Source organism: Fistularia commersonii, chromosome 22, assembly GCF_037954325.1.
Source record: "Fistularia commersonii isolate RoL2024-O1a breed Wild chromosome 22, RoL_Fcom_v1.0, whole genome shotgun sequence".
Taxonomy (NCBI): domain Eukaryota; kingdom Metazoa; phylum Chordata; class Actinopteri; order Syngnathiformes; family Fistulariidae; genus Fistularia; species Fistularia commersonii.
In genome coordinates, this window is record NC_141305.1 from 2,847,533 (window position 1) to 2,862,034 (window position 14,502).

The 14,502-nt window shown below is 50.2% G+C and overlaps 2 protein-coding genes across 4 annotated transcripts in view; one reads left to right on the forward strand and one right to left on the reverse strand.

The window, feature by feature from the left end:
- Nucleotides 1-14,502, reverse strand: part of pi4kab (phosphatidylinositol 4-kinase, catalytic, alpha b) — a 35,657-nt gene that overhangs the window by 20,179 nt on the left and 976 nt on the right. For both annotated transcript variants that reach the window (XM_086169618.1, XM_086169615.1), the window contains exons 2-20: nucleotides 13,199-13,315; nucleotides 12,785-12,878; nucleotides 12,507-12,595; nucleotides 12,365-12,437; nucleotides 12,019-12,281; nucleotides 10,627-10,693; nucleotides 9,860-10,008; nucleotides 9,717-9,782; nucleotides 9,516-9,612; nucleotides 9,230-9,421; nucleotides 9,033-9,133; nucleotides 7,342-7,471; nucleotides 6,928-7,057; nucleotides 6,755-6,850; nucleotides 6,499-6,682; nucleotides 5,268-5,371; nucleotides 4,922-5,090; nucleotides 4,774-4,824; nucleotides 1,398-1,506 (exon numbers count right to left, since the gene is read on the reverse strand). In XM_086169618.1, the coding sequence (XP_086025744.1) occupies nucleotides 1,398-1,506; nucleotides 4,774-4,824; nucleotides 4,922-5,090; nucleotides 5,268-5,371; nucleotides 6,499-6,682; nucleotides 6,755-6,850; nucleotides 6,928-7,057; nucleotides 7,342-7,471; nucleotides 9,033-9,133; nucleotides 9,230-9,421; nucleotides 9,516-9,612; nucleotides 9,717-9,782; nucleotides 9,860-10,008; nucleotides 10,627-10,693; nucleotides 12,019-12,281; nucleotides 12,365-12,437; nucleotides 12,507-12,595; nucleotides 12,785-12,878; nucleotides 13,199-13,315 (2,281 nt within the window). The remainder of the gene's footprint in view (nucleotides 1-1,397; nucleotides 1,507-4,773; nucleotides 4,825-4,921; nucleotides 5,091-5,267; nucleotides 5,372-6,498; nucleotides 6,683-6,754; nucleotides 6,851-6,927; nucleotides 7,058-7,341; nucleotides 7,472-9,032; nucleotides 9,134-9,229; nucleotides 9,422-9,515; nucleotides 9,613-9,716; nucleotides 9,783-9,859; nucleotides 10,009-10,626; nucleotides 10,694-12,018; nucleotides 12,282-12,364; nucleotides 12,438-12,506; nucleotides 12,596-12,784; nucleotides 12,879-13,198; nucleotides 13,316-14,502) is intronic.
- serpind1 (serpin peptidase inhibitor, clade D (heparin cofactor), member 1) lies at nucleotides 1,430-3,894 on the forward strand. 2 transcript variants are annotated; one of them, XM_086169619.1, is made up of 8 exons: nucleotides 1,430-1,595; nucleotides 1,727-1,812; nucleotides 1,930-2,176; nucleotides 2,242-2,885; nucleotides 2,966-3,114; nucleotides 3,193-3,317; nucleotides 3,398-3,539; nucleotides 3,633-3,894. In XM_086169619.1, exons 3-8 carry the CDS (start codon nucleotides 1,938-1,940, stop codon nucleotides 3,822-3,824), a joined length of 1,491 nt encoding a protein of 496 aa, XP_086025745.1. In that variant the 5' UTR covers nucleotides 1,430-1,595; nucleotides 1,727-1,812; nucleotides 1,930-1,937; the 3' UTR covers nucleotides 3,825-3,894. The 2 variants fall into 2 exon arrangements, with proteins under 2 accessions (XP_086025745.1, XP_086025746.1); XM_086169620.1 differs by lacking the exons at nucleotides 1,430-1,595; nucleotides 1,727-1,812 and having other exon boundaries at nucleotides 1,832-2,176.

Below are 14,502 nucleotides of genomic sequence, written 5' to 3' on the forward strand. Positions count from 1 at the left end.
GTTATGCTAACCTATGCTAACGCGGTGCTTCTACATTGTGAAGGAGTGGCAGTCCTACGTCTGTATACCACACATGGATGAGAAACTGAAAAGTTGTAGTGTTTTCCATCAAATTTCGTGTCGGACTGCTCACTAGTGTGTTGTGAAGTTGTAGCGCAGCGGCGGTCGTTGCGCGCTAGCCTGCGTCGTTTACATTGTTTATCCTCCTGTTTGATGCTTTATTTTCCCGTAAGCTCGCTTCATTATGGCGGCCAGAAAGGTTAAAAGTGCTAGTGGTGTTCAGAAGAATGAAGAAATAGGAAACAATGGCAAAGTGTGGGAGAAAGATACGCTAAAGACGGCAGATGTGCCTGAAGGGGCGACTGTGTTTACAAAGCAAAGGTCTTGAGTCTTGGAAGAAGAAAAGTGATTGTTAGTTTAGGCCAGGGGTCGGCAACCCGAAACACCCAAAGAGCCATTTGGACCCGGTTTCCTCGGAAAAGAAAACACTGGGAGTACAAAAGTACTTTTTGACGTCTAAAATACAGGTACCACCGTATAAATTGCTTTTTATTACCTTTACACTTTGTATAAACAAGTGTGTCGTGTGTTGCTTCTGAAATTCACAAAGTATTACAAAGAAAATTAAATTTTATTCATGGAATGAACTCGTTTTGAGCGTTGGGCTTTCAGAGCGTTTAGCGGAGCCTTGACCTGAATTTTAAAAATAAATCGGGAAATAATCACTGTGTCAGTAAACAATAAAAAATAAATATTTACAAAATACCTTCATAAATATTCATTTTACCTGGTTTATGGGACTTCTGCGCACAGCATCTGCAAATCGGGACTTTACCGGCTGGCGGGTATACCGGCTTCCGCGAGTGTGACGTTATTTTGAGCGGCGAAAAATAATAAATATAATTTTATTTAATATCTCAAGATCACAATAATCTTCCGACTTAGAACTAAAAGTTAAAAAAAGGAATGAAGGCAAATGAAATATACCTCAATTCAATATTTAAAATTTATTTTCCCAAGCCACTCGGAGCTTAAAGACGAAAGAGCCGCATGGGTTGCCGACCCCTGGTTTAGATGAATGGGAGACGGCGTGCTACAGGTAGCGTTAGCGAGGGTCTCGTATGCAGGAAGGCTTTTCTTTTGCTGATTTAGTGAAGGAAACGGCAAGTACAAGTGCTGGCAAGAAGAGAACGGACACCAGAAACGCAGCAATAATTCAGCTTATCTTTAAATCCTTTCCAAATAAACCCATGAAAAAGTTTGTTTGGGGGGGCTGGAGAAGGGATCGGATCGTAACCCATCTTGCGACAGTGAAAAGCAAACACAGATATTGGATGGGACGTGAGGAGGACACTGTCGCCACGGCAACATCAGGGGGCGCGGCGGGTTCGTTCTACCTGATCCTTCCACGGCGAAGCCCATGACCACCGAGTACAACCAGAAGTCCCGAAACAGCTTCTGGAGGCGGGGCTTGGCCTCCTTGATCGGCGGAAGTCGTCTGGTCAGCTGCGGACGACAGGAGATGGACAAGGAGAGCCTGAGAAGGAGCACGGCTTTGCCAGCGCGTGAATTGGAAAATAACCTCAAGACCGAACGTGCGTTCAGGTTTTACTTCGGCACATCCCGTCCGGGTTTGTTTCAAGGGAGACAAAAACAACGGGGCAGATTGCGAGGGGCGGCCCGGGCAGCCTTCGGGTCTGTTTGATCTGGTCTGTTTGCTCAACAGGACGCCGCGTCAAAGTTCAGGTTCCAATTCGATTCCTGCGTTCAGAACGGCGAGGCAGCACTTTCCACTCAGCGCGACGTCTAGAGGTAAGGGGCGGAGGGGGTCGGGGGGGTTAAGGGAGGGGGATCCTCGCGTTTTAACCCGTCGATCCGTACTTTTAATCCGAAATCATCGAGTCTTTCCCCTTGGCGCCCCCTCCCAAGCGTTCGGGATGCGGGGAACTTTAGCGGTCGTAGCCGCCGTCTTCCTGGCGGCTCCGTGCCTGGCCGGGATCAAGGACCTTCAAGAGCACTTCGCCGACCGCGTGGCGGACCCCAGGGGCCTGAACCCGGAGGACATGGAGCTGCACCGGAAGAACACCGTCACCAAAGACCTGATTTTCGACGACTTCGAGGACGAGGATTACATCGACTTCGATAAGATCCTGGCGGCGGGCAGCGACGACTACATGTGAGTATGGACGCATTTGGGGCTCGCCTTGAACGGATTCATGAACGGATAACTGTGATCCTCAGCGAAGGGGACGAGGTGGACGAGATCGCCACGCCGGCCCCGGACATCGACATATTCGCCGAGCCCTCCGATCCGAAGATCCGGCGCGCCAGGCTGCTGCGGCTGTTCCACGGGCGCTCCCGCCTCCAGCGCCTCAGCAGCATCAACGCGCGCTTTGGCTTCAACCTCTACCGGAGCCTCCGCAACGACGTCAACCAGAGCGACAACATCCTGCTGGCGCCCGTCGGGATCTCCATCGCCATGGGGATGATGTCTCTGGGCGCCGGGCCCGAGACCCACCGTCAGATCTACAAGGTTCTGGGATTCGCCGAGTTCGTCGACGCCAGCCATCACTACGTCAACGCCACGGTGCACAAGCTCTTCAGGAAGCTGACGCACAGGCTCTTCCGGAGGAACTTCGGCTACACGCTACGCTCCGTCAACGACGTCTACGTGAAGAAGAACGTCACGGTGAAAGACGGCTTCCGCGACCAGACCAAATCGTACTATTTCGCCGAGCCGCAGTCGGTGGACTTCGGCGACGCCGACTTTTTGAGGAAGGCGAACCGCCGCATCCTGAAGCTGACCAAGGGGCTGATCCGGGAGGGCCTCAAGAGCGTGGACCCCAACATGGAGCTGATGTTGCTCAACTATCTGTACTTCAAAGGTGGGTGGAGACGCGACCGCGGAAACCGCGAGCAGCGACGACCCCCTCTGACCGTCTGCCCTTTGGACCGACGAAAACAGGCACGTGGGAGCAGAAGTTCCCGAAGGAGATGACGCACTATCGCAACTTCCGCGTGACTGACAAGATAAGCGTCCGCGTGCCGATGATGAGCAACAAGGGCAACTACCTGACCGCCACCGACCACGAGCTGGACTGTGACGTCCTGCAGGTGGGTGGTTTCGGCCAGTCCGGCTCGTCAAAAGCGTTGTCGGTTCCAACTCCAAACTCCGAAACATCTTCTTCTCAGCTCCAGTACACAGGGAACATCAGCATGCTCATCGCCTTGCCTCGGAAGATCACCGGCATGAGGACCTTGGAGCAAGAGATCTGCCCGACGGTCGTCAACAAGTGGCTCAACAACATGACCAACAGGTTCAGGAGCGGCGAACCCTCATCGGACGTTCCGGGTGATGTTAATCCACCGAGCTGTTGTTTTCCCTGCCTCCTCCCAGGACCCGTGAGGTGGTGTTGCCTCGCTTCAAGCTGGAGCAGCACTACGACCTGGTCGCCAACCTGAAGGAAATGGGCCTGACGGACCTCTTCCAGGACGGGGACTTCACGGGAATGACCTCGGAGGAAGTCGGCATGAACTGGGTGAGTATCGCCCGGGCGTCGAGGGGGGCGTCGAGGCGCTCCGCGAGCGGAAACTGAAACTGTCCGACCCTCTGTGGCCTCCGATACCCGCAGCTGAAGCACCAGGGAACCATCACGGTGAACGAAGAGGGCACCGAGGCCGCCGCTCTGACCCAGGTGGGCTTCATGCCCCTCTCCTCCCAGAGCCGCTTCACGGTGGACCACCCCTTCCTCTTCCTGATCTACGAGCACCGCACGGACTGCCTGGTGTTCATGGGCCGCGTGGCCGACCCCTCGCGCGACTGAAACCCCCCCCCGAACGTCTCCGATCCAGGGTCGGTTTCATTCTAATAAACCGCCGACCCCCAGCTTTTAACTGACGACTCCTTTTCGGTTCTACGCTCAACATTAGCGCGACGCTGGCGGCATCGCTTTTAACTTTTTCTGTTTCTTCTGGACCGTTGAATTCGTCCCCAGACGTCACCCTCGGCGACGCCTCACCGGCCTTATTAAACACATTTGTGTAAAAAAACAAAAAAAATCAGACAATTTCTGAAAGAAAGTGAGGCGAAATAACGGTTAAATGGCGTGTTTGTAGCAGAAACTGACCCGTTTAAAACCGCACTAGAAACCTCTTTGGGACAGAAAACGCATTTCCAGGAAGTAGCCTCGTCCGAGGGAAGCGTTCAGTGAGAAAAAGGAGGCTGCCTTGGTGTTCAAGGAATAATAACCATTGGCTATCAGACGGTCCGAGTGTTTTTTTTTATCTTCTCCCTGTGTGAAGGACCCCGTTAGCTTTTAGCTACCTTCGGATTTATCCAGGCCAAAAAACATCGACGTTCCTCCGCGAGCCCCGGAAACCCCCATTTCTTGCAGCTTCTGTCCATTTTGTCGCAGGGAAACAGCTGAGTAGTAACAACAGATTTAAAAAATGGCGCTCCGGGGCTCACGAGGACTGTGTCCAATCACCGGGCGGCTACGTCATACGAGTTCCCACGGAACCGTAGGAGCTGAGGAGGTCCAAGGAGTCCCTGGTTCCTTTCAAAAAAGAAATGGCCTCGTTCCTCAGAAGGTTCTAGGAACTGTAAAGAGTTCCTGCAGTGCCAACTAGTGTAACTAAACAGACGTCTAGATAAGAAGCTGGTAAACAGTTGTCAATAAAAAAATCGTGGGGCGGTTGTTTGCACAGCAGGGGACGGGGTAAATATTTGCCGGTTGCAGTGCACGCTAACTCAAGAGGTGAAGACCAACTCACCACGGCGATCACCGGGATGAGCACTCCGAGGTTCCCCGCGCTGCTGGAAGCCTGCGGCGGGCACAGAGCGTCGGCGGTGTTAGCGGCGCCGCCGGATCCAAGAAAAAAAAAAAAAAAAAAACAACGCGGAAAGAATCACAAGCGGTACCTTCAGCGCCGGGCCCTTGTCCGAGGCCCTCTCGCTGGCCCGCTTCCCCTCCAGGCCCAGCTGGACAAAAAGCTCCAGGAGGTTCACCATCAGTTCGTCCACCAGCTGCTCCCCCTGCAGGTTGGCGGCGATGTTGGCCAGAGCGTTGATGACCGCCAAGGAACAGTGCCTGGGGCGTGGAATAGAGTCACACTCAATACACACACACACACACACACACTGTGGAAACAGATATGGATCTTCTCTGGCCAGGAGGTCACATTTATATCCACTTCCTGTTTTTGTTTTCATGCAAAGACCGCCTGAGCCAAGTTTTCAGATCACCTCCGACCCTTCGCTCGCTCACCTGTAGCCGTAGTCTCGGTAGTCCTTGGTGGCCGAGTAGACCACTGAGCTGGCCTTCACGCTGATCTGCTGGAACAGGTTCCACACCTCCTGGTAGATGTATTGCTGCAAGGCAGGCGATTTAAGACGATTTCTTATGCCGCCGAATAAAGCGTAGCCTCGCTTTTCACGGGAGGTACGTTCCGAGACCCCCCCCCCGAACGAAAAGTGAATTTTTGCGAAATACAGACGTGATCATTTTACGCCTGCGCTTTCTGCTTCACTGACGTTTTTTTTTTTTTTCTTGACCAACATCGATCGAGGTGAAAATGGTTTTATAAACCGCCAAGGCCCCGAACAAGTTACAAAAGGCGGAGCGACAGATTCGCCGTCCCGATCTTGCGACATGTTTTGCGGTGTTGTCGTAGCTGCTAGTCGTTCGAGCGTGCGACCGCTCTCTTCGATTTCTTCCTCTTCCTCGCCGGCAGACTTCATCATCTCGTCAACGGCTGTCCATGTTGCCAGGAGTCGCGTCGGAGAAGCCATCTCCTCCGAGCACGCGTCCCGGCAAAGGAGATCTCTTATTTTATCTATTTTAGCAAATGAATTTTTGCTTAATTTTACTTTTTTTTTTTTTTTTTCATAATCTAGAATTTTTTTTTACAAATACCGCAAAAAAAAACACTTAAAGAACTGCAAGAATCCTATTACAAAAACAATGACCAAATTAGCGAAGTAGCGACAGCGCAAAAGCTAAAGTAGCGAAGGTCCGCTATACTAGCGATCCACAATGATGTATTTTAATGTAGGACACTGAGTTATGCTCACTGTTATGCTTATTCATTCATTCATTCATTCACTGCCTACAATGCTGATCCTGCTCTCACGGGGAGCTGTAATTGGGCGAGAGGAGGGGTTCACACTGGACCAATCACGGGGCAACATATACAACCGGTCGCTTCCTCATTCACACGTCTGAGCCATTCAGGGCGTCCACTCAACCTCCAGAATGTGTTTGGACAGCGGGAGGAACCCGGAGAACCCCGAGGAACCACCACACAGACACGAGGAGAACGTGGAGACTCGGCACGGCGTGGAGTCCGACCGCGGACCTTCTGGAAAGGAAGTGGCCTACGATGAAAATGCTTCCTGTTTAGCGCGCTCGGAATACTCTGCTAGCACGCTAGCTTGTTTCGGCGCCGACTTTCCGTTTGAAACCAGACGGGGGAAGGTGTGAGGCCTCCTGGACTCACGTTTCCCGTGATGACCATGCAGCCCAGCTGGTCGACGATGAGCACGTCCAGCTGGGACGGCGGCTGGCAGAACTTCTGCTGTAGGATTTGCAGGATGTGCTCCATGACCTTCGGGGTATCTCGCAACGCCACGGCGATGTGGCCCAGCGCTCGGATGGTGTGATCGGGGATGAGGTGTGCGTCCCTGACGGAGGGGGGAAAGGGGTTGGTTACTCGCGAAAAACCGATCCTGGCTTAAACCGGCTTTGTCGCTCACTTGTCGTTCTCCTGCGAGATGTAGAGGCGGTTGGACAGACTGGCCAGGAAGGCCTCCACGATCACCTGGTCCATGGTGAGACCCGCTTTCAGACACCTGCGGAGACAAGAGGGAGGGCGAAGGGTTGAAACGCCGGGCGTCCGTCTCCGATCCCGGCGGCGCCGGACGTTCACCTGCAGATGTTGTCGATGGAAATGTCCCGCAGCTGCTCGTACATGGACGGCTGGTCCTTCCTGTTGGACAGGACGTTGAAGGTGGACTGGGAGTGTTCGTTGGTCACGTTGATTCGGATCTCTCCCGTTCCTGAGCAACCAGAACCACAGACAATGTCTTTTTAACCCTCTCCAGGCAGATGTTGCAGATTTGCGACAGCTAAATGCTACTTAGCTAATTACGCCACAACTTAATTTGAGCCTGAGAGGGTTAAAAAAGACGACAACAGATCTGCAGCCCCGTTCTCTGGCTGCTCGGTGCTGCGGCCGATGGATTTCCATCGGTCTAAATCTGCAGCGGATCGATAAAAAGCCGGACGCAAATGTGCCACCGGCGGAGTTATTGACGGCCCTCCTCTCCCGATGGACTCGTACCTGTGCTGTACTGGCTGTGGTACTTGTACAGCTTGACGAGGACGGGGGAGGGCACCACCAGGAAGTCCTTTAGGGAGGTGGTGGCCGAGTGGGCCACCACCGGGAACCTCTCGCACAGCCGGCCCAGGCCCTGGGAAACAGACGGGGAGCAACGAAGACCAGTTACACTCGCAGCGACGGAAGGCAGGGGGCTGAAGCACAGTACCTCCTGTACGTAAACTATTTCTTCTTCTTTCGGCTTTTCCCGTCAGGGGGTCGCCACAGCGAGTCAACTTTCTCCATCTAACCCTATTCTCTGGATCCTCCTCTCTCACACCAACTACCTTCATATCCTCTCTCACGACGTCCTTAAATCTTCTCCTTGGTGTTCCTCGAGACCTCTTGCCTGGCAGCTCCAATTCCAACATCCATCTACCAATATATATTTCTTTCCCTCCTTTCCACACGACGAACCATCTCAGTTTGGCTTCTCTGACCTTCTCTCCAAAACATCTAACATGTGCTGTTCCTCTGATAGACTCATTCCTGATCCTATCCATCCCAAAGAGAACCTCAACATCTTCATCTCTGCAACCTCTAGTTCTGCCATCTCCACCTCCTGTAGCCTCACCGTTCCACCCGAGTTCCTCTCATTCACACACATATAATCTGTCTTGCTGCGACTAACTTTCATTCCTCTCCTTTCCAGAGCATACCTCCACCTCTCTAGATTTTCCTCTACCTGTTGTCTACTCTTACTACAGATCACAATATCATCCACAAACATCATGGTCCATGGAGATTCTTGTCTAACCTCATCTGTCAGCCTGTCCATCACCATTGCGAACAAGGAGGGGCTCAGAGCTGATCCCTGACGGAGTCCCACCTCCACCTTGAACTTCTCTACAGCCCACCGCACCACTGTCTCACAGCTAGCATACATGTCCTGCACCAGTCTAACATACTTCTCTGCCACTCATTGCAATACCAGAGCCCCTCTCTTGGCACCCTGTCATATGCTTTTTCTAGGTCTACTCCCTGTGCGTAAACATGTATGTAATAAATAAGGGAACGACTGCAATACAATTCTGTAATTATTTCAAGACACTCAGACCTTTAAAGACGTTCCCGCGGGCCGCATAAAATGACCATTTTTCCCGCGGGCCTTAAGTTTGACACATGTGCTCCACAATAACTCACTCGAATCAGTTACTGCACGACATCACATTGCCACTTTGCTCATTTATTCCTGTATATTGGTATATATGGAGAGATTTTCTTTAAATTACACTTTGACACTTCGGTTTGTTTACCGTAATTTCCGGACTATTGTGCGCACATCAATATAAGCCGCGCCGGCTAGCCGATCGCTATCTCGGGCTTCCTGCTGCGCGCTAAAACCGTCAAAGTCGTCTTCTTCGGTGTCGGAGTTGAACGGACTCAGAATTTCCCGGTCAGCGTCCCCCCACCCAAAAAAGTCCATATATTAGCCGCATCGTTTACGTAAAAAAAGTCGCGGCTTATCGTCCGGAAAGGACGGTATTTTTCACATGTATTTTTAGCCTATCTTATTGTCTGACCTGCTGCTGCTGCTGCAAAACAATGTCCCAAACAAAGGATCACTGAAGTACATCTCATCTTTTCAAGAATCTCCTGATCGTCCAAACCCACCCCTGGCTTTCTCCTGGCTTTTCTCACGACTTTCGCGTTACCTGCAGGCAGCAGATGAGCAGCGGCATGTGAGCGATGATGACTTTGCTGGAGGTTTTGGACTGCAGCTTCTCTGACAGTTTGGTGCACAGGTTCTCCGCCCCTGCGAGGGGGGGGGGAAGGCAAGACGGGGCGTTGGGAACATCTCTGCAAGCTTTATCCCCCCCACTGCCGCCCCCGCCGTTAAAAAAAGAAATACCTTGCTCATCTTTGACGGCCCACACCATGAGGTCCACGCAGGCGGCGTTGGCCTGGCAACGGAGCTTGAGCGGGCTTTGTTCCCCTGGCAACCCTCCCGTGTCGTGAAGGACCCGCTGCAGCTCCGACTGGCTGCTGCTGAACTGTTCCAGCACGAAGTCGTGCACCTCCCGCACAAAAGCCGGCTGCAGGGCTGACGAAGCAGAGACAGGGGTCGGGGGGGTGGGGTTTAATCCGAAGGGTCGTCCGTCGGATGGCGTGGAAAACAAACCGAGGTGGCGGTTTACCTTTCATGTAGTAGAGTGTGTCCCGCAGCATTTTGAACACACACACATAGAGAGGGTCACTGAAGGTTTTGTAATAGAGGCCGGCTCCGGGGTTAGACTTCACGACACACAGAGAGGAGACGACGACAAACATGGTTACACACCTGGCGGCGCTGGTTGAAAAAAAAAACCAAAACAACAAGCCCGCGGCGTCGCGATTACCTCCGCGACTTCGTTTATCGTGGCGTCGAGGGTTTTCAGGAAGGCGTCCGAGACGAAGACCTTCACCTGGGCGCGGGCAGAACGTTGGGTGAGGGACGGCGGCTGGCGCGCCCGGCGTCGGGTGTTTCTCCGCGAGTACCTACCATGGCGAGGAGCTGCCGGAGCAGGTCGACGGACATCTCCACCTCGTTCTCGTTGGCGCCCAGGAAGAGCGGCGACACGGAGAAGCTGGAGCTGACGGTGGAGAAGTAGTGGTCGGGGTCGACGGCCGAGCTGTCCGGGAGGTAGGCGCCTGTGACCGAAAAAGGGCGCAACGGCGAGGTTAGCATCGGGGCGCTACAAGGCCTCGAGGCGCGGGTACTAAACTCAAATGAAGTACCGTCGTTTCCAGACGCTCTAGACACGATGTGGCTAATTTATGGATTTTTTTTTTTGGAGCTAACACGCTTCGCGGCGCTAAAACATTTAGCTTCGTCACGTCGGACCAATCGAATGACGGTGAAATTCTGAGGCTGTTCAATTCTGACGCAATTTAGTGCGCAGGAGGAAGACCAAGATCAGCTGGAGCAGGAAAAAGTAGCGGGGATAGAAAATTGATGGATACATGGAAAACTCCTTGTTTTATCTATTATAAATCTTTTCCATCAGTTGTGTTACGGGCGCCGTTCGGAAAAAAAAAGCATTTCCGGTGCATATATTTGTGGATATTTGTGTTCCTGCATAAATACAACCTGTGGCTTATAGACAAGCGCTGCCTAAATGTGCACACATAGATTTATTTCGTTATTATTAGCCGGTGCGGCTTATATTCAATTGGCCTCAATGTTATAAATTACGGTAACTGACTATCCTGAGTACTTCTACTGTTTTAGGCGATTGAAGGATATTTGAAGAGCACGGCGAGTCTCACCTTCGAAGTAATGTGGTCCGGGGGTCGTGGGAGAGCACGGCGAGTGGCCTCCCAGATCCGTGCACACCTGTGGGAGGACACGGGTTGATGACTCAAATGGCGAAATCAAGCCGGATTGTATCCCGACCCGCTTTCCACGCAATCTCTTGAGATGATCTAAACGGCACCGAAAACCCGACACTTTTCGTGCAGGGGAGGTCTATCTTTTTATGATGACCCGCAGCAGTGGTCCCCAAACTACGGCCCACCTCCACATTTTGCCCGCCACCTGAACAATACCAGAGATGCATTATGATTTCTTTTTTCCAATTCTGGCCACATAATTGTGACTTGTACATGCATTGAACGTAACATTGTATTCCACCCTTCTGCAGTCCGTGCCTTATTGAAATCCCTCCCTCAAAAAAAAAAAAAAAAAAAAAAAAAGGAATAATGGCAAAAAGATTAGGTCTAAGAAAAATAGGTTCAGAATGCAGGGTATTTAACCTGGTAGGTGTTTTTAACTTGCTAGGTGTTGGTATCCGTTGGGTTTCATAGCCTGCTTGCTTTACGGTTTTCACTGTGAATTTGATATGAGAGCTGCAAACAGTTGTGTCTGCAAGAAAGTTAATGTTCCTCTGTTTTTTTTCTGTGAAAAACTTGAAAAGGGTTATTTGGCTATCATTTATTCCATAAATAGTGTTATTTATTTCATTAATAATGTTATTATTTATTTTCTGATTTTTTTTTTCCTGAATTGGTTTAATTTTTGGTTATGTGTGGCTTTCTGGAAAACAATAAATGTTTACGTTTAAACGCCTCTGCGATCGTTACACTTTTTGTCACAAACTGACCCGGCCTCCCGTCAGTGAAGGGAAAAGTTATTTTGCCCTCGCAGGAAAAAGTTTGGAGAAACCTGATCTACAGAAACCCTTCTGCCTCCATCGGTTGGTGCGGGAAGATTTAGAAAGCAAGTATACAGACCTATATCTTGACAAATGGGCACCCATTAAAAAATATTTGGAGAGTTGAAGATATTATCTCTATTTGACTGAGTTAGATGCTTTTCTTTCTGTTTGTGTTTTTTTTTTTTTGTTTTTTTTTTGTTTTTTTGCTGTTTTTTTTTTCTGTTTTTTAGTTTTACTTTATTTTTCACTTGCTATTGAGGAAATAAGTGACCTATAAAGATTATTGTATAACGTATATCTTGTTATGAGGTTTTGTAAGAATGTGTATGACTCTGTTAAGGAACCTGTTCTAATAAATGTTCAAAAAAAAAAAAAAAGAAAGTAAGTGTATGATGGAGATGGAGGTGGGACAACAACATGGAGGCGCTAATCTTATGCTACTAATAACAGTAGCTTCTAACGGTCAGTCATCATAGCTGTGTGTGTGTGTGACGCACACACATACCTGTGTGGAGGACTCAGGGTTGGTCCCGGCGCGCCGCCGCAGCGTGTCGCTCTGGCACACCGTCAGCAGCGAGGAAGGCAAGATGGAGCGGAAGTCGTTGAAGGACCGCCGCCGGACTCCCTCGGTCTCCTCGGCGACGCAGCGCGCCTGGGGGGAGTCTTTGGCGAAGAGCTTGGACAGCAGGGCCTCGTCCGTGTAGCTGTAGCGGCCGAAGGCGCGGGTCATGCCGAGCAGGCCGGGAATCACGTACCTGCACAGGTAGACTAACGGCGAGCGGGCGTTTCAGAGGACTTCCCGTCTGAGGAGGTCATATGTGTATGTGTGTGTGTGTGTCCAGATGGTGTACCTTTGTCGTGATTATCAGGTGTTTGGCACATCTCCTGCAACGCCTGCATGACCTCCATGACAGTGGTCAAGATCTGAAGGACGGCAAAACAAAAAAACGATCAGTGTGAAAATCGCACGCCCTCTCGAACCGAGGACTCTACCTTCTGCCTGGAGTCCGGGTCCCTCTGGGCCACGTCTGACAGGAGGGTCACGAGGCAGAAGCTGAAGTTTTCCGCCACCGGGAGATATTCTGAGCGGAAGAGGACCATCAGGATGAAGGAGCTCTCCCGGTGCTGACCGGCGTTTTTTTTTTTTTTTTTTTTTTTTTTTTTAAAGCGCAATATCACGCTCGGCGTCTGGTTTTGTCGATAACGGCGTAAAGCTGTGACCAGAGGGATTTTGCAAGCACGAGACCTCCTTGTGAGAGGATTGTCCTTACCCTTTCCTTTCTTTCCCAGGCTCTCCTCAATCCACTGGACCCGTGGCAGCCCTCTCAGCAGGCTCAGCAAGTAGGAAACAAGCGTGTCTTTGTGCTGCCGGAGCAAAGGCATGGTTACGCGCCGGCGACAAACCGCACCGCAGATTTAGCGCGCCGGTGAGGCGCATGTTCGAAACGATTGGACGGGCAATTAACTCCGCGGCGGGTTGAAATCACTGCCATTAGGAGCAAAAAAAAAAAAAGGTTTCGTCTAATCGGCAGGTGAGCTTTTTGTTTCGCGGCGCGTCTCGCTGAGAGGATTATCGGACCGGCCGCGCGTCCGATCGCCTGTTTAATCAGATTACGAGGAATAGGATTAGCGAGGGGAGAGGCGCCGCCATTAAATCCACCTCTGGTGCCGAGGCCGCCACCCACCTGCAGCCCCGACTCCACCAGGAACACCGCCAGGGCTATGACGGCGTCCCTGCGACGCACGTCCAGGGCGAAGACGCCGCGGACCTCCAGCGGGCACATACATTGCAGCTTCTGGACCTGAAGAAGACAAAAATTTTGATTTTTTTTTTTTTATTGAAACATCTGGATGAGACCGGTGTTGCCATCGCCCTCTGATTTAATTTATTTTCAATTCAATAAAGTGGTTGTTTTGGTTATGATTCATGGGTACGTTCATCAAGGTGACGAAATGCCATTGTGTCAATGGCACAGCGGCAATAGGTGTCATGAAAATTGAACAAATAAAAATTTGAAATATTTAAATTTTTTTGGCCTTTATTTCAACTTTAATCATGATCATGAATGATCATATCAATGTATAGACACTATTTTGTATGTAATCATCCATAGGAAATTAAACAAAAGGAAAAAATAAGGGGTTTCAATATTGATTGAAAATAATTAGCTTGTTTTTTGTTTTTTTTTTAAACCGGTGATATTTGTCCTTCCTTTTTCCCCTTATCTTGTTATCACATTCCTTTGCATGTTTTGAACGGTGTCTTATCCTTTCATTATAATCATAAATAAAAATAAGGGCTGGCTGTCAGCCCCTCTCCATTTCAGCATTCTTTTACCTAGACGCCTGCTTTCCTGGGCAACATCCCTTTTGGGGCCCCACAACAGGTGGTGTTCTGGGTAACAGTTACGCGCAGCCATTTATTATTTGTCTTTATATTTTGCAAGGTAGAAGATCATGCAATGTTTATACAGACACATCAACTCATCGGGCATATTTTAACCACCACGCCGCCTATCATTCAAACCCTTCACTATCCAACAAATCCTCGAGTTGGCTTTAGCGTTATTAAACGGTAAACTGCCTCCATTTATAGACCTCACACTATAATCACCCGTTCGGGAATACGTCCATCGGAGTTTTGTTTTTGAGAGAAGGTCGGAGAAGCCAGACTGAGATGTTTGGCTCATGTACAGACGAGGGATAGTGAAAATATTAGTTGACGGCTGCTGGAACTGCCAAGCAGGGGTGGGTAATTATTTTGGCTCTTGGGCCACATTTCTCATTTAATTTTTGAACATGAAAATTTAAATGTTTACATTTTATTTCAACTTGAAAATCATTAACACTGTACCAACGTTATTTTGTATGTCACCATCCATACAAAGCTAAACAAAAGGACAAAATAAGGAGTTTCTAAATTCAATGTTGATTGAAAATACTACTTTGGCGGAACGTAAAGTGCCCAGGTCTGGTCTAGAAGATTTAG

What these genes read in the sequence shown, in the direction of transcription:
- serpind1 (XM_086169619.1), top strand. Translation starts at nt 1,938, where the DNA reads ATGCGGGGAACTTTAGCGGTCGTAGCCGCCGTCTTCCTGGCGGCTCCG. An exon ending in GCGGGCAGCGACGACTACAT is followed by an intron (nt 2,177 to 2,241) that starts GTGAGTATGGAC and finishes TGTGATCCTCAG; the next exon opens with CGAAGGGGACGAGGTGGACG. An exon ending in AGGAAGTCGGCATGAACTGG is followed by an intron (nt 3,540 to 3,632) that starts GTGAGTATCGCC and finishes CGATACCCGCAG; the next exon opens with CTGAAGCACCAGGGAACCAT.